At 33.4% G+C, this 18,704-nt stretch overlaps 2 protein-coding genes across 3 annotated transcripts; one reads left to right on the forward strand and one right to left on the reverse strand.

Moving 5' to 3' along the window:
* The first annotated feature begins 690 nt into the window (after positions 1 to 690).
* LOC123261857 (T-complex protein 1 subunit epsilon) lies at positions 691 to 5,111 on the forward strand. The gene is made up of 6 exons (XM_044723726.1): positions 691 to 995; positions 1,501 to 1,925; positions 1,981 to 2,173; positions 3,058 to 3,327; positions 3,649 to 3,834; positions 4,472 to 5,111. The coding sequence occupies exons 1-6, from the start codon at positions 888 to 890 to the stop codon at positions 4,910 to 4,912; spliced, it is 1,623 nt and encodes a 540-aa protein (XP_044579661.1). The 5' UTR covers positions 691 to 887; the 3' UTR covers positions 4,913 to 5,111.
* On the reverse strand, positions 5,106 to 17,621 carry LOC123261845 (unconventional myosin-Va). 2 transcript variants are annotated; one of them, XM_044723698.1, is made up of 9 exons: positions 16,906 to 17,621; positions 10,714 to 14,681; positions 10,451 to 10,649; positions 10,278 to 10,371; positions 10,087 to 10,155; positions 9,758 to 9,919; positions 8,527 to 9,485; positions 7,686 to 8,099; positions 5,106 to 5,474 (listed from the first exon to the last, which is right to left on the reverse strand). In XM_044723698.1, exons 1-8 carry the CDS (start codon positions 16,930 to 16,932, stop codon positions 7,980 to 7,982), a joined length of 5,598 nt encoding a protein of 1,865 aa, XP_044579633.1. In that variant the 5' UTR covers positions 16,933 to 17,621; the 3' UTR covers positions 5,106 to 5,474; positions 7,686 to 7,979. The 2 variants fall into 2 exon arrangements, with proteins under 2 accessions (XP_044579633.1, XP_044579634.1); XM_044723699.1 differs by lacking the exon at positions 10,087 to 10,155 and having other exon boundaries at positions 16,906 to 17,618.
* Between the last annotated feature and the right edge of the window lie 1,083 nt (positions 17,622 to 18,704).

Here is an 18,704-nt window from a genome sequence, read left to right on the forward strand (position 1 = left end):
TGTCGGCTAAGTTCACAGTCATTAATAATTACGCACAAAGATAAATAGGTTATATTTATTTAATAGCTTTTATATTTATAATATTTATATGTACTGTACTCCTACGATCAAAACGTAGTATAGTAGTGTTGCCAGAAAAATTTTATTTAATGAAAACCACCGATGAGCAGCATTGGAGTGGCCTAAAGGCCTAAAGCGTCATGTAAAGGGTTGGCTTACTACCACTACAATAATTCGCAAAGATTTATGAATTAGTTAAATGTATTTTAGCAAATAATAATTATATAATTAGATAACAATTAGTTATAATAAAATGCTCTTTGGAAATGCTTCAGCTGTAGCGTCAGTTATACATATATAATAATAATAATTTACATAGTTCCAGTATGATATTAAAGTTAGCTGTCACTTGACTATTTTTTAATATTATTTAACAAAAAAATTTGTTCCGAAAATTTTTTTTTTAAAAACTGCATTTTTAATTTATTAAATTTTCTAAATGTCAATTTTTTTTTCTCAATTTTTTATCGAGTAATTTATTTATTAGAAAAATTCTTAAAATTATTAAATATCTGCTAAATTAATTTTCATAGTTCTAGTCAGGTACGTTGGCGCCAGTCAGTTTGATGCCGGTGTTGGCCGATGATGGCGTCGAGGCGCTCAGACCGCCACAGTCATTCCCTGTGCTCGCCCAAGCACGACTCTCTTGTAAGTTAACAGAGTTACTGTAGACCTTTAAAATGGCCACAAGAAACTGTGTCATTGTCATCGGTTGTTAATTTCTGAACAAAATCTCATTATTATATGTAAAGTATTAATTTATTTATAATTTTTTACTTTATAGTACGTAATTTCTGTCTTTTCCGTGATTATATAATCCCTCGATAATGACGGCCTTTCCGGGATCAATTGCGTTTGACGAGTACGGGCGACCATTCATTATTCTGCGGGATCAAGAGAATCAGAAACGACTCACCGGCAGCGATGCGATCAAGGTACGCTCATTTTTTTTAATTTTTACAATTAATTAATTAAATATATATATATATATATATATATATATTTATAAAACTAAAGTGTCTCAAATTAAACAGATTTATTTATTACTTATTAAAAAATAATAAACTTATATTTATTTCAATTATTTATATTTTATTTCTTTAACAGAAAATTTATCGCCACGTGATGTTCAATGGCGTTGCATTTTATCTTAATAAATTTATTTTCCATTAAAAATAAACTTACAATTACTTTATTTTTTTCAATTATAATTAATTATAAATTATTTCTGTTATTTTTTTGAAATATTTATTTATAAAAATGGAAAAGTTGTGAAATAACTAAGTGGGGGGTGTGCCATGGATTTGTGACCATAAATGGTCACAAGATGTCTGACTGAAACCTCGAGAACTTTTTTTTACTTCAAACTTTAATTTTTATTTTTATTTATATTTTTTAATAAAATAATAAATTATTAAATAACAATTTTTTTAATTTTAGTCTCACATTACCGCGGCGAGAAATGTCGCCAACATCCTCAAGACATCCTTGGGCCCCAGAGGCCTGGACAAGTTGATGGTCAGCCCGGACGGTGACGTAACAGTCACTAATGACGGAGCAACGATCCTCAAGAACATGGACGTAGACCACGAAATTGCCAAGTTGATGGTCCAGCTGTCGCAGTCCCAGGATGACGAGATCGGTGATGGCACTACGGGAGTCGTGGTTCTCGCGGGAGCTCTTTTGGAGCAAGCAGAGAGCCTTCTGGACAAAGGGATTCACCCCATTCGCATTGCAGACGGTTTCGAACTGGCTGCTCAGTACGCGGCCCAGCATCTCAGCAACATCTCCGAAGAGTTTCCAGTCAATCCCAATGACTTGGAACCTTTGATCAGAACTGCTATGACTACTCTTGGTTCTAAAATGTAAACTAAAAATTTTTTCTTTTATTTAACATTTTAATAATTAAATTTTTTTTAGCATCAACAAATGTCACCGACAAATGGCCCAAATTGCAGTTGATGCTGTTATGGCTGTTGCTGATTTGGAGAAACGCGATGTTAACTTTGAGTTGATTAAACTCGAAGGTAAAGTTGGTGGGAGGTTGGAAGACACTATGTTGGTACGCGGTGTCGTTGTTGATAAAGATTTCAGTCATCCACAAATGCCTAAGGTAATTTAATATACTTTAAAATTATCAAGAATTTTAATTTAAAAAAAATTATTTTATTTTTAATATTAAATATTTTATTAATGATTTTTTAGTTATAAAAAATCTTATATAATATTAACAATTACTAGCAACCTTGCAGTCACTATGTGATTGTCGTGACTTGTGAATTATAAATAAATAAAATTTTGCTTTATTAAATAATGATTTTTGTTAAATTGCACTGGACTTTCTTAAATATTGACGTTTTTAAAGATATAAGCTCATCCCGATGTTACACTCGTCAAGAGCTTTCATTTGAGTACCCACATGCATTTTGATATATTTTTCATATGTACATATATATAAATATATAAAATATATGAAAAATTGATGTGGGTACTCAAATCAAAAGTCTCGATGAGTGTAATGTCGGGGTGAGCTTATATCTTTATAAATGTCAATAGTTTGCAAGATACAAAGTCATTTCTAATTATATATTTAGAGAATAAAGCATTTTCGAATGCAGCCTAAATACTTATTAAAAATTGACTATCGGTGAAAATGAAATGAAAACTTGAAAAGGCACAAATTCAAGTCAAGACCTTGATTGCAATGATACTAAATTCTACTTACAAAATCGATTTTATCATATAACTATTTTGGAAACAAAATTTCTCTTATTCTCTTAATAATATGGATTATTATAAAAAAAAATAATTTAGCAAGGAGAATTCCAGGTATATTTTTAAATATATGTCCTGTTCAGACACCTTGCAAAATAAACGCAGTATTATTTTATTTTTTATTATTTATATTATTATAAACAATAAACTAATAAAACTGCTACATTTAATTTTTTACTTTACATAAAGACTTATTATCTAAAAAAAATTTTTTTATTTCAGAAATTGAAAGACGTAAAATTAGCGATCTTAACTTGCCCATTCGAGCCACCAAAGCCCAAGACCAAGCATAAGTTGGACGTAACCTCAGTAGAGGACTACAAAAAACTCCGCGAGTACGAGCGTGAGAAGTTTACCAGTATGGTAGACCAAGTAAAGGCTGCTGGAGCAACCCTGGCTATTTGTCAGTGGGGCTTCGACGATGAAGCTAACCATCTCTTGCTGCAAAAGCAATTGCCAGCCGTAAGATGGGTCGGTGGTCCCGAGATCGAGGTAATTACAAGTACTTATCATAAATTTATTTAAAATCTAAGGACTTATTTACCCAATGATGACAAAGCGCCTTAGAGGAAGGCGATGGTCGGCATTAGAGTTAAATGACTTATATAAATTGTAAGTAATCTCCTTGTGGACTCGCGTCCGTTCGTCGTACGCTTACTTTGTAATTAAGTTTGCTAACTTTAATACTGATACATTGCAGGGCTCCTATGATTCAAAGATTATGAGATCTGAGGGTTTTAAACAATTAAAAATTAATTAATTACTTGTTTAGTTATCAAAAAATTATTTAAAGAAAATTTGTTTGAGTTGTAGTTGATTGCAATTGCTACTGGAGGCAGAATTGTTCCAAGATTCGAGGAGTTAACTCCAGACAAGCTTGGTTACGCTGGAAGTGTTCGTGAACTTACTTTTGGTACCACCAAGGACCGCATGTTGGTAATCGAAGAGTGCAAAAACTCTCGGGCAGTTACTATATTTATTCGCGGTGGAAATAAAATGGTAAAAAATTGTATTTTAAAATTATTTTTAATAATAAATAATAAAAACTAGTCACATTGCTCTGTACTTTCTTAAATATTGACGTTTTTAAAAATATAAGATCATCCTGATGATACACTCATCAAGAGCTTTCATTTGAGTACCCCCATGCATTTTGATATATTTTTCATATGAACATATATATAAATGAACATATATAAATCATATGAACATATATAAAAAAATATATAGAATATATGAAAAATTGATGTGGGTACTCAAATGAAAGGTCTCGATGAGTGTAATGTCGGGATGAGCTTATGTCTTAAAAAATGTCAATAGTTCACAAAATACAAGGTCATTTCTTAATTACGTTAAATTGCACTGTAATTTCTTAACTATTGACGTTTTTAAAAATATAAGCTCATCACGATGATACAGTGATCAAGAGCTTTCATTTTATTACCTACATGCACTGATATATTTTTCATATATTCACATATATATAATATATAAAAATATATGAAAAATTGATGTAGGTACTCAAATAAAAGGTTTCGATGAGTGTAACATCGGGATGAGTTTATATCATTAAAAATGTCAATATTTCACAAGATAAAAGGTCGTTTTTTGATTACGTATTTTTTTTTTTTGACAGATTATCGAAGAAGCTAAACGTTCATTGCACGACGCACTTTGCGCAGTACGTAACTTGATAACCGACGAGAGAATCGTCTACGGAGGCGGAGCTTCGGAAATTTCATGTGCTCTGGCCTGTGCTGCTCAAGCTGACAGCATCAGCACTCTGGAGCAGTACGCTTTCCGAGCTTTCTCTGATGCTCTTGAAGCTATCCCGATGGCGTTGGCCGACAACTCCGGTCTGGCTGCCGTTGACGCTCTCGCTGAAGCAAAAGCTTCTCAGTTGGCTCAGAAAAATCCGGCTCTCGGTATTGACTGCATGAATGTGGGAACTTTGGACATGAAATCGCAGAATGTTATCGAATCACTCAAGAGCAAAACTCAACAAATTTTATTGGCAACTCAGTTGGTTAAAATGATTTTGAAAATAGACGATGTACGTTCTCCAGCCGATCGCTAATTTTTTAATTATTAACAAATCGTTCTTATTAATATTTTTTACATTAATGTTAAACATTGATTCTTTAAATGCTAAATAATAAATCACGTTCATTTTAATAAAAATATTTGTCACTACGCTTAAACATTAACGTTTATACTACAATTAAAATTACAAAGAGTAATTAACAAATCAAATAAAATTGTAATAAAAATTTAAATGGCTTGTCTTTTATTCAGCTAGTGCGTACAACAAAAAATTTTTTTTATCGATCACAGATCGACTTTTCCAGGAAAAAATATTTATTCATTTTTAACTATGTAATAATTATTTTTTTTTTTTTAATTATTATGGAATGGCACACATTCATTTTTATCATACATTTTTTTAACAAAAAAAAGAATACATTTTTAGATAATGACTCTTCATAACTCTTTTAAATCATTTTCAGTTAAATTCATCAATTTATAACAATATATAAGTAACATTGCAAAATCTTTTTTATTGTACAACAAATTACGGCAATTCAAACGTCCCTTCTAATTATTGCGTAGCTAAAAAATAATTATATCTATTTATCATAATTATATATTATATTTATAAATTCAGTCGTCGTCATTGATTTGTAACGGTTGGCAATGATTCGAGTAAAATAAAAAATTCTCAATTTGGACATCTCTCACTAAAAATTTCAATTAATAATACGTTGGGAAAATAAAAAAAATAACCAATATCAAATAACTATAGCTAAATATAAAGAAATTTACTAAAATATTAGATCATATCATTATACAAAATTAAAATTTAAAAGGCCTAAAATTAGAAAATAGACCATTAAGGGCCAGTTTTTCAACAGCGGGTTTAAGTATTTAATCATTGTGAATATATATATATATATATATATATATATATATATATATATATATATATATATATATATATATATATATCATTGTGAATTTATCTATATATCTCTATTATATATAGATATATTCACAATGATAAAATACTTAAACCCGGGGTTGAAAAACTGGTCCTAAAGCAATTAAAATTTTTTAAAAATGGAAATATAAACAGAAGAAAAAAAGGAAATTAAAAAATAATGACAAACCTCAATTCAGACAATTCGAATAAAAGATATCAAGGTTATTTGACATATACACAAATGAACAACTCTGAATATAGAAAAGCTTTACAAATGAACATCTCTAATTATGGACAAGAAAATTCGGAAATCTCTCAATATGGGCATCTCTCATTAAATAAAATAAAAAAAAAAAAAAAAATACAATATTTATAAATTAAAAAATAATTAATAGTTCAAAAAAACATACTTTAACATAAAACCAAACTAAAAAGTAAGAATAAATTTTTTGAATAATTCAAAATTAAGTTAAAGTGATTAAAAAAAAAAAAAAAATCATTTTTATGTAAATAAGTGTGGGGATCAGAGAAAAAAATTTATTCAAGGGTAATATACTCTGCACCAAGACATCTTCTTCGGAGAACTTTTTTGAAAAATTAATTAAGGTAAAAGCCCCAATAGATGATCACGTACCAGTATATGATCACTCCATGTATTTGTATATCTATATTCACAAATATAGGTATACAAATACATGGAGTGATTATATACTGGTACATGATCATATATTGGGGCTTTTACCTTATAGGTAATGTACGATTCTTTAATTTTTAGGTAGATTTTTGAGGGGTTGGTGCCGATTGAGTATCAGCACCGGCACGTGCCAGAGTCACGGCTAATTGCGCGGTTGTAATTACCATTACGCCGGTACACGATGATCCGTTTTGATGATACGCTGAATTTGATGATTGAGACTAATCGCCCCCCATCTCGTCGTCGCTCAAATTGTCCAGGTCATAGGATTACGCGGTTGAAGCAGCGTTCATCGCTGATGACTAGAGTCAATGATGAGTGTTATTTATATCAAACTTTTCTTTCTTGACTACTAACGTGATACTATAATAAAATTCATAAAGATCAGTTCAATAGATAGATTTCTAAAAAATCTACCTAAAAATGAAAAAATCGTACATTACCTATGATTAATAAAAATTAATTTTTCAGGAAAGTTCTCCGAAGAAGATATCTTGGTGCAGAGTATATTACCCTTGAATAATTGTTTTTATCTGATCCCCACACTTATTTACATAAAAATAATTTTTTTTTTTTTAATCACTTTAACTTAATTTTAAATTTTCCGAAAAATTTATTCTTACTTTTTAGTTTGGTTTTATGTTAAAGCATATTTTTTTGAACTATTACTTATTTTTTAATTTTTTAATTTATAAATATTGTATTTTTTTTTTTTTATTTTCTTTAATGAGAGATGTCCATATTGAGAGATTTTCGAATTTTCTTGTCCATAATTAGAGATGTTCATTTGTAAAGCTTTTCTATATTCAGAGTTGTTCATTTTTGTATATGTCAAATAACCTTGATGTCTTTTATTCGAACTGTCTGAATTAGGTTTGTCATTATTTTTTAATTTCCTTTGTTTCTTCTGTTTATATTTCCATTTTTAAAAAATTTTAATTGCTTTAATGGACTATTTTCTAATTTTAGACCTTTTCAATTTTAATTTTATATAATGATATGATCTAATATTTTAGTAAATGTCTTTATATTTAGCTATAGTTATTTGATATTGTTTATTTTTTTTATTTTCCAAACATATTATTAATTGAAATTTTTAGTGAGAGATGTCCAAATTGAGAATTTTTTATTTTACTCGAATCATTGCCAACCGTTACAAATCAATGACGACGACTGTATATATATCTCTATAAATAAATGGAATGTGCTTTAAGTACATTATCTTTTTTAGAATTGCCCTCTCTATCTCTACTTCAATCACATTTTTATCACTCATTAATTAAATTATTTAAATTAATGACAAGTTGTAATAATTAATTGATAGAATAACAAGTGATTTTGAAATAAATATTAAGTACAATCAATAGTAAAAGTAAAAAATAAAATAAAATTGTACAAAATGTGCAATTAATTGCACAATTTAAATTAATTCTATTTATATAAATAATTTACCTATATCATTAAAATAATTTAAATTTTCTTGAGCATAGGTAAATTAAGCGCCGGTGGTATATCGATGTCCTCCAATCTTATATTCGAGGGATTAAATGGAAATCTTATTGGAAATGAAAACTTTAGGTCCATTAAAAGCTGAAAAAATGAAATAAAATTATAAAAAATATTTTTCTACAATTAAATCAAGCGTAGTGAATAAAAAAATGGTAATCGGAAAAAATAGACCCAGAAAAAATTTTAAAGTTATGAAAAATTCATAACAATAATAATTTAATAAATTTATAATTTTTATTTTATAATAATTTTAATGAAATAATATGAATTTTTCATAACTTTAAAATTTTTTCCGATTACCAAATCAAGCAATGGAAATTAAGTTAGCCGAGAAATGATTACAAAAAAATAAAAAAAAAATTTCACTTGTAAAAAACTTTAAAAACTGTAAGTGCAATTTTTAAAAAATATTTTTTTGTTCTAATTTAATTATTAAAAAAAAAATCAAAAAATTAAAATCGTCGGCTAACTTTAGTATTATAATCAAGCATAATAAATAAAAAAATACCTGTTCGTTGTTTTCTTGTCTCTGTTTCAATTTTTCTTGTACATTTTGAATAAAAGTAACCGGAACTCTGGTCTCATACTCGTCAGCTGGAGTGTAAAGATGTAAAATTTTGATAATCTGATTAGATGTTAATTTATTGCACATTTCACACACTGCATTGACATCTTCATCAGTCTTGCGAGCTTGGAGCAGCTGCGCAGCTTGGATGATCGGCTGCAAAGATTCAATCGCCGGGACTAGCTGCTCATCGCGAGCCCACTGTTCAATGTGACTGAGATTGTACCTAATTTGCATCCCCTTGGTCCAGTGGCACAACTCGTTCCTCAGCAGTAAATTATTCAACGCGCTAGCACACATAAAGTAAAACAACTGCTTGAATATTTGAACAAAAACATCTTTATCTACGCCGTGGTACTGCATAGTTTTGTGAATCAAACCCAATTCGTCCAACAATTTATTTAATTTCTGCTGCGTCGATTCTGGCTCCTCGCCAACTGAAGAAGACCGTGGCCGACCCGACTTGTTAGAGTTCAGCCCGGTTATCGCTTCGTGCTCTAACAGAGCTGGAACTGTCAGCGCTTGAATCCGCTCTTTCAAGATGGTCATCACGTGGCCAAATATCCAGACTCCGACGTTGCTCAGAACTGATCTGTACTCACTGAGATCGAAGTTTCTGAGACACTGCTCGTTCTGTCGGGCCGTGTTTTCCATTTGGAAAGGCTTGTCTCCGGAGTACTGCTTCAAGTTATGCAGAATTCTCAGAGTGTTCGACAGCCAGAGGACTGTTGAATCAAAGTCGTCACGTTTTTTAATCACTCGTTTCACCGCGTTCAGGTAACCCGTTAGCAGTGATGTTACTTTATCGTCGTCATTTATGCAGTCGGTATGACGGATGCACATAAATAATATGTAAGCTGGTAATCCAGGTAATAAAGTTACTGCTACTTTTGGTTTTAATTCTGTAAAATAAAAAATTAAAAAATTAATTTTAAATATTAAAATATACATATGTTAACATTTTTAAATTTACGTTTAAAAATTTTTTTAATTTAACATTAAAAAAAAATTAATAATACAATATAAAATTAAAAAAAAAAAAAAAAAATAAATTAGACAATATAAATTTTTTTTTTTAAATAAGATTTTTTTTGTTAATATTTTATGTAAAATAAAACATTTATTTTTTACTCTTGTAATTGATAAATTAAAAAAAAAAAATTAGTATAATTACCTATGACAAGATTACGAATGATAGAAGTAATATCTTCCTTCCGGAACTCAAACATCCCCTCGTAATCTCGTTCTTTCTTCCTAATTGCTGGCATTACTGTCCCATTTGATTGCTGACTTGTTATCATTGATTGATTAGGCGCCGGATCTACTGTATCTGGTACTAAAAAAAAAAATAAAAGTTAATAAACATCAGCAGTGAAGAAAAATTTTATTCTCCAACAAATGAACGGCTGAGACGATTAACGATTTATGAATAATCATAATAGTAATATTCTGAGACTTGGCGATGACGAATGGCGATGGACATGATTTTTCTTACTGACTCACCCGGAGCGGTAATCATAAAAGCGCGAGGTTTCGGTGGTTCTGGTAATTGTTTCGGTTCACTATCCTCGCCTTTGTAAGCGTTAATTTTTACAAAATGTTATTTACCAATCACATTAATTCTTCTTCATCATATAAAATATTTTTACTAATATAAAATACTATCTAGGTAAAAATATTAAAAAAAAACTTACATCCAGCATCACGGAGGCGTTTTGCGAATATCCTACATCGCTTTTTGAGCTTCTGGCACTCTTCGGCTACTTTGTCGTATTTTTCTTGCAAATCCTGGACAAATGAAATAAATTATAAAATAAAATAAAATACTACCCCAATTACTCATCTATAAATTTTTAAAAATACTTACCAAATATTCCGACGTAATTTTAACAATTTCATGTTGCATAAAAGCTTCAGTTTGAGTTTTAGGAGTGTTGCTCAAATTAACACTCAGCAATTTCTGTAGTTTCTGCATTTCTTCTTGCAACCGATCAATTTCATTCCTCCACTCATTTCGTTGTTCTCTCCAGCCCTTTTCTTTAGTCTGAAGTTCATCCTCCAATTGCCTGAAAAAATTCCAATCAATAATAAATAAAACCAATCTCTACCCCCAATCCACTCAATAATTACCGATTAATTTTCTTCTGAGCTTCAAAAGCAAGTGCCAGCTCTCCATCCTCATTAATAATATCAACATCCCTTCCATAATTAGACCCGAGACTCTTCATCCTCTTGGTATTATCAGCAAGGACACTGTGTAGCTGAATGCATTCTTCCCTGCGACGCTCCAGCTCTTCTTGTAGCGCGTCAAACTGGCTGGTGAGTTCCTTCTGGGCTGAATTGACATCACCATCAACGACAGCTTTCCTCAAAGTGCCGAGATCTTTCTTGAGCTGGGCATTCTCCATCTCCAATTCCTCCAACTTGAAGGTATCCTGAGTCCTGAGAACATCTTCCCCACTGTCACGCTCCAAGTCCTCCATGGTCCTGACCAGTCGGCCATAAGAGCTCTCGACGTCCTTGAGCTTCTGCTGGAGCTTCAATACCAGCCCAATGTCAACTGGAGCAGCCACCAGACCGCCATTGCCATTCTCAACCGGCTTGATTGGCTGAGCTTCACCATCAGGTGGGCTTTCAGAGCGTCTCTGGTGCCAGTCGATGGTCTCTACCCTCGAGTAAGCCGTCGAAGACACGGTAGACCTGACCGAGCCGTAGCCAAAGTCAATATTTTCCTCCGGAACATCAGTCGAGGCAGCCTGACCGACACTGCCGCTGGAAGCGTTGCTGAGGGACCTAGAGTGACCTTCTCCAGGAGCGTGCAACGCCAGCTTGCGCTCCAGGACTTCAACATGTTCTTCCAAGTCCTGGTAGTCTTTCAGCAGCCTCTGGTAGGCTCCGCGGTCTTGATCGTGATCCATAAGCAGCAGATCTTTTTCCTGCTCCAACCGATGTTTGAGATTCTCCTCAGCTCCACGTTGATCAATCTTGAGCTTCTCGCTGGCTACCACCAACTCTCTCTTCAACCTCTCGGTCTCTTCACTCAGCCGCTTGTTCTCGTCTTCCTTCTCCTTGATCAGCTTCTCGCGCTCCAACAAAAGATCCATTTTTTCATCTTGCTCGCGCTTGACCGTCTCTGCCATCAGCTCCAACTCACGATCCTTCTCGATGAGTACACCCACAAGTTTCTTGTTCTCCAACTCGACAGCCTTCATAGCCTCCAGCTTAACCTTTAAATCCATGACCTCGGTCTGAACCACACGCAAAGCCTGGTTCTCTTTCAAAATCTCGTTTATTCTGTGCTGCATCGATATGATCTTCTTCTCCAGGCCCTTGTTCAGAGTCTTTACATGTTCGACGCTCTTGGCTTCGGCCTTGAGTCTTCTGAAGACTTTCCGAGCCAAGTACTTGCGCACACAGCACTGTACAATAATAATATTATTAATTTTATGCTTGACTGCAGCACGAACTAGATACCCACGGGCAAACCTCTGGATCGTCGTCGCAGCTGCGTTGTCCTTCATAATCGCGTACTTCTTTCGCGCAAGTAATCCACGCGCATACCTTTGGAGGCTAATTATCGTCCGTCTGATTCTGAGGTACCTTGTACGAGCGACCCACCCACGAATTCTAGTTTGTATTTTCACCGCAGCGCGCTCACGTCTAATTCTCTGGGCCTTAACACGTGCCAAGTATCCTCTGGCGTGTCGCTGCAGTCCCATCACAGCTTTTCTAATCTCCTGGTAGCGTCTACGCATTATAAAACCTCTGACACGCTTCTGTATCATCCTGCAGGCGTCTCTTTGCTTCTCACTTCTCAGTTTTTCCAAGTAAGCGACCTGTCCGGCTCTGAAAAGTACTTTAGTCTTACCGAATTTAAATTTATCCTCGTCTTTTATATAATACTTCAAAATACGCCGACATGTTTCCTTTAAATCTTCTCTCAGGATTTCTTTGAACGGACACAGGCATCTGTAACGCGAGAAAAAGTCTGAATAGGTCCTCTGGCTGGGAAAACCCGCTGCTGAAATTCTAATTGTTTCCAAAACTCCGCAAGCTCGTAATTGTTGTATCGCACGCTGCGCATCATACTCGAAGGACTCTTTGGAATCATTGGGCTTGATACAACGAACATAGTGAGGAGTCGTTGCGTTGAGCGTCGACATCAGCATGTTCAACGAGTCTCGGAACTGCGAGCCGACTGTTTTTTTGTTTTGCTTAGGCGTGGCGTTTGCTAAAGGCTTTTGGGCGGATATTTTTATTTTAGACTGACCACTGGGGACTGACAATTTTGGAGGGTCATCATTAAACAGCTGTTTCAGCAGTTTATTGTCGCTTGAACGTAACACGTCGATCTGTTCTTCCATAACAGTGTCACGGTTTTTGTCTAAAAAGCCAATCGTCGAATACTCGACCAGGTCTGCGAAGTGATGGATCAGAAATGCATTGGTCCCGAAACGTGGTCGCTCAAAGTGCTTAGATTTAACGCATTTAGAGTAAAGTTTCTCGGCCCAGGAGTCATCAGAGCCTCGTGGCATGCGACACTCTTCATCTAGCAAGTCCAAAATACCCAGCTTGGTTTCTATTAGATCTATACACGGCTGATTGTCGTAAAAATCTATAAAGGTCCATTCAATTTCTTCCTTCAAGTACTCCTCTTGTTCAAGTTTGAACACATGCTGGTTAAATTGCTGCTGAAGCTTCTCATTGGCGTAGTTTATGCAGAACTGCTCGAAGGAATTTATTTCAAAAGTTTCAAACCCGTAAATATCCAGCACGCCGATGAAAGACAAAGCCTTTACTTTGCTACGCAGCGACTCATTTATCCCATGGACAATAAAGTTGAACAACTCGGCGTAGATGTGTTTGGCTAAAGCGTCCCGAGCTCCGATTGCCTGCTCGACGTTCATAGGCTTCAGGATTACGTCTCTCATTGACACGATCTTGCGATGACAAAGCCATTTGCGCATCGCGGAGGGGTCTATGCCCATCAGCTGGGCCAGAATGTTTAGGTGTCTGTCTCCAGAGGCTATCATGCAGGCTTCACTGTCCCCACCTTCAGACGCACGGGAATCCTGGATTATTTCGACGTTTCCTAGATGTAAAATAGCGGCTAGAATTTTGAATACATCTTCTTGCTGCTTGGACTCGAACCCTAGACGGGTCATTGCTGATAAAGTGTCTTGGAAAGTGCGCGAATCGTCCAAGTTGTCGATTGTAAAGCAGTTACCCTGATTTAGGTAGTGGAAACTGCTTCCTTTGTCCAATTGTAAATTCTTCAGCCTCGCTGAGACGTCTGAAGGACTGGCTTGGGGAGGAGACGTCGCTGCGGCGCACAGTTGGTAGAATATGTGGTAATTACGTTCTTGGTGTGCTTGGAAAACAACACGTGACTTTTCTAACAAGTACGTACGGATGCTTGCGCCTGTAATGTGATAATTTTTGTTAAATTGTATCTCTATAAATTTTCCAAACCTGGAGGAGTTGTCGTTTCTCGTGGTCTTGGCGTTGCCAAATGCTTCCATCAGCGGCGAGGACGCGAGGACTTTCTTCTCAATTTGCGTCTCGGTAGACGAGCCACCCACCGTTGCAAAGTAACGCATGGCATATTTAGCAGACACCGTTTTACCAGCTCCTGACTCTCCGGAGACGATGATTGATTGGTCGTGGAGCTCGCGCTCCAATTTGGTGTACGCTTCTTCGGCCACTGCGAAGATATGGGGTTCGAGGTCTCCCATCGCTTGACCGCGGTACGCCCAAATTGTGTCATTGCCGTAAATTGGAAGCTCGTCGTAGGGGTTAAAAGCCACGAGGACAATCCCGCAGTAGGTGTAGATACATCGACGCTGGAAACGGACTTGTAAGTTATAGAGGACTGCTGGCTCATGGAGAAAAGAAAGTGATGTCAGATTGTTTTCCCCTATCAGTATATCTGGGTTCCGAAGTGGTGGAAGTTCCTTGTCGGTTTTAACTTCTACTACACGTTGCTCTCGAGTGTCATCTACTTGCAATTTTATGCTTGTGTCGGTCAATTTGTAGTCGTCTAGTAGTATTGCACCTTCCCATATTTTTTCTGGATGCTGAACCCATACTTTGGCGCCCTGAAATAAATTTATTAATCTATATTATGACTTGGATTTGTGCCTTTTCAAGGTTTTATATCATTTTCACCGATAGTCAATTTATTATGAAAAGTATTTAGGCTGCATTCGAAAATACTCTATCTCTAGATACATAATTAAGAAATGACCTTGTATATTTTGTGCTTATTGTGAACTATTGACATTTTTAAAGACATAAGCTCACCCCGACATTACACTCATGAAGACCTTTCATTTGAGTACCCATATCAATTTTTCATATATTTATATATATTATATATTATATAATATATATATACGTATAATATATGAAAAATATATCAAAATGCATGCGGGTACTCAAATGAAAGCTCTTGACGAGTGTAACATCGGGATGAGCTTATATCTTTAAAAACGTCAATATTTAAGAAAGTACAGTGCAATTTAACAAAAGTCATTATTTAATAAAGCAAAATTTTATGTATTTATAGTTCACAAGTCACGGCAGTCACACAGTGATAGCAAGGTTGCTAATTTTTGTTATTATTTAAAATTATTATTTTAAAAAATTGGATAAAATAAATAGAAAAAAAAAAACTTTCATTTTTCTATCAACTTGACCTATGTCTAACGGATTTACAATAAAGTCACGAGTCGAGCCTCAGAGTCTCCCGGTAACGGTATAACACCACTAAACAAAGAGAAAAATAAGAAGAGAGAGAGTTTTTAAATGAAAAGTATCATCTTGTTCCGCATTCGTCAGCAAGAATTTCAGGGCAGACGGTGGGAATTCCAAATAAAAAACAACAACCCAACCATCTTTACAATATCTCATTTTTTCCTTTATTATACACGATTTGTTTTCATTTTCCGCTCTAGTCACCACAGTCTCTGGTATCACCATTCATTATTCAAGTTAATTCAATTAATTAGGAAACAAACTATTTTATGGTCTGCTGATAATTACATATTACTCGTTAAGTTATTATTTACGATACGGCCACTTAGATCTTCTTTAACCTATGAAATATCAACGTTCAAGTTTAGATTTTACATCTATCTCCATGTTGCGACTTTTGTAAGATTTCATTTCATGTATATTTCATTTTCACATTACGCAATACTCTTACGTTACAATAATTGTCACAATTTATCATTATTTTCCACTGTCCGTCAATTTTTTTTTTTAATTTACCTCATAAAATATAAATCTATTGTATTACTCCATTCATAAATCAATTAAACATTGTAGATATTTGTACACGTGTTTAATAAAAAACAAATTTAGCCCTGAAAAACTTTTTCCCGATAAAAATAAAAGTAAATTAATTATTTACCACAATAACATTAATTAAATAATTATAATTATTTTCTCTGTTTTCTTTTTCATTGTCTTCTTTTTCACTACTTTCAATCTGTTACTTCATTGTACAATAAACAAACTCTCACTCTCAATTACAATGCGGACGTCAAAAAAATATTAAATTATATTTTTATCAACCTAGTGATAACTGATGATTCATATTCATATGTTTTCTTATCGAAGGATGTTTCGCTGATTATTAAACACGCCTTATTATTTGAAACTTCGGCCTCTGAGTGACAAAAAATAAAAATAAAAATAAAATATTTCATCAAATGTGTGAATAATAGTAATAGTAGCGAATAAAGCCGTATAAACATAAAATAAAAATTGAATTGTAACAAGACACTTATCAGCAAGTGTGTGTACTATATGCACGTACGTGTGACCTCGGTCAACCCTTTCGAAATATACCAATCAAATGTCGGAGAAAGGTGCATACAAAATTTATCTTGTGAAACTAGTTCATATATTCATAATAACGCTCAGCTAGACGATTCGGCAGTCTTATCTAGAGTAATTAAAAAACTATTTCATTTATATTGGTATCGATGATGTCAGTACGTTAAAAAAATAACCTATGAGTTACTAATACCTAAAATAAAAAATAAAATTAAATTACGTCTGATTAAAAATTCTATTAAAAACACTCATTTAATTTTTATTTCAACTCTGAAATTAACAGAAAATTTTTTAATAATTTTATAGCAATTAAAATATTATGAAAAAAATTCCACTTGTCAAAATTAATAAAAAATTATTAATGGAAATTTTTATTATTTTAATTGATTTGTTTCAAGAATTAAAAAAATTGACAGTTGTCAGCTAACTTCAGTATCATTAATTTTAATTGGGTCAAGAAAAAAATATTTAAAAAATTACCTTTACGTAAAGCTCCCTCGTTGTCATATTTAATTTTTTCTTAAAGCCAGGATCGTGGTTTGGTTTCTATCCAGAGATCGTGGGAACGAGTCACCCAAGGTGATTTAACCATACACTCTCACAAGGACAAACATTTGGTCTTACATACCACCGACCTGTTATTTTACTATTATAATTCGTATTGACAATACGAAAAATGCCAGAAACTCGTTTTTTATTTTATTTGTAATAATTTCACTACACTAATTATTTAAGTTGATAAAATATGTCGATAAACATAAACGTCATCTTTATTTTTGTCCAGCACTCACGGTTGATGTTTTGATTTATTACTTCGGGAGTAATCTAAGTATTGGTATTTACTACCATACAGAATGGAGACAACGAGGAGCCGTGTGGTAGCTTACACAGCTGGTGACTATCGGATATCGGCTTAAGATGTGTACCGATCTTGCGCACGCGTATTCTACCCTCCACGCTTCGGCCCCCGCGCCGACTCTTCTTATCAACTCCCACTTGTTTCAACTTACCCTTACTTTATTATGACGTTAGTCGTTACACCCCTACCCACCGACGTACAGAATAATCAGTTCACCTACACCACTGCCGGGCAATTGCGCACGTGATGCGCTCACGAGTAATGGCGGTCAAATATTTAAAATTGGAATGTCTATTGACACGCTCCACGGATGAAATCTGTGGATGAAATAAGGGTCACGGAACATACATTAATTAAACACGAAAGGAAAATTATTTGCACCCGTGGATGTAACTACATTCACAGATAAATTTTTTTTTATTCCGTGTCATAGCCCATATTTAAGTTACAGACACGGATATTTATAGGGATTTTATTAGAGCCACGAAAATTTCCACGGCAAAAGAAAATAAATCCGTGTCTCTATTACAGTCACGGATAAAAAAAATTTCGGCCAAAATCGACCATTTTTATTATTATTATTATTATTATTACACGCTTTTTATTAGCTTCACCTGTATGTTTGTATGTTTGTAACCGACTCCTTTGGGCGCGATTTTGACCCACTTTAAACGGCCAGATTTCGTTCAAACTTTGTAGGGGTTGCAGTCAAATAGTCAGATTGACAACATTCCGAATTAATAAATTACTAGAACTTAGAAAGTAAATATAAAATATAATTTAAAATAAATAATTTGACAAATTTTAAAATTCCGAAAAATATAAACTTTAATAAAGAAAAAACTAAAGCTATATTAATAGAATCTTTCAAAGTCACAAAGTCTCAATAAATTAAAAAACATAGCAACGAAAATTTTTACGCCAAAATAAATGAACAGACGAACACTCATTTAGCCGAAAAATGTGAATATATAGTTATTTGGATGAATAATTTTGGACCGAATCATCATTATTCATATGGATGAGTATTCAGATGAATATACGTCGGAACGAACTTTTTTCGAAATTAAATTAATTTTAACTCTTGAGGAATATAAGATTTATGTTTGCCTATATTCGATAGCTCGGTGTTTTTTATAATTTACAAAATTGTTTTTCGGCTAGTATTCTATTTAAATTAATGTATTTTATAAACTTTGAATGTAGCGGAATTCTTAATTTTCTAAAGTTTTGATAATTCAGAATGCTTTCGATCTGACTGGTTGACCGCAACCCCTTTGTAGATATATCGAGGACCGATGATAATACACTAATTTGATAAAATAATTCAATTTTTCAATTTGCAATAAAATAAGATTTTTGTTAATTTATATAATTTTCATCTATAGTCGATAAGGCAGGAATTGATGTTAATTTTTAT

The sequence above is a fragment of the Cotesia glomerata genome, linkage group LG3 (genome assembly GCF_020080835.1).
Source record: "Cotesia glomerata isolate CgM1 linkage group LG3, MPM_Cglom_v2.3, whole genome shotgun sequence".
Taxonomy (NCBI): Eukaryota; Metazoa; Arthropoda; class Insecta; order Hymenoptera; family Braconidae; genus Cotesia; species Cotesia glomerata.

What these genes read in the sequence shown, in the direction of transcription:
- LOC123261857 (XM_044723726.1), top strand. Translation starts at nt 888, where the DNA reads ATGACGGCCTTTCCGGGATCAATTGCGTTTGACGAGTACGGGCGACCA. An exon ending in GTCATCCACAAATGCCTAAG is followed by an intron (nt 2,174 to 3,057) that starts GTAATTTAATAT and finishes TTTTTATTTCAG; the next exon opens with AAATTGAAAGACGTAAAATT. An exon ending in TCGGTGGTCCCGAGATCGAG is followed by an intron (nt 3,328 to 3,648) that starts GTAATTACAAGT and finishes TTTGAGTTGTAG; the next exon opens with TTGATTGCAATTGCTACTGG.
- LOC123261845 (XM_044723698.1), bottom strand. Translation starts at nt 16,932, where the DNA reads ATGACAACGAGGGAGCTTTACGTAAAG. An exon ending in CGAGGGAGCTTTACGTAAAG is followed by an intron (nt 14,682 to 16,905) that starts GTAATTTTTTAA and finishes AATTTATTTCAG; the next exon opens with GGCGCCAAAGTATGGGTTCA. An exon ending in GACAAGAAAACAACGAACAG is followed by an intron (nt 8,100 to 8,526) that starts GTATTTTTTTAT and finishes TCATTTTTTCAG; the next exon opens with CTTTTAATGGACCTAAAGTT.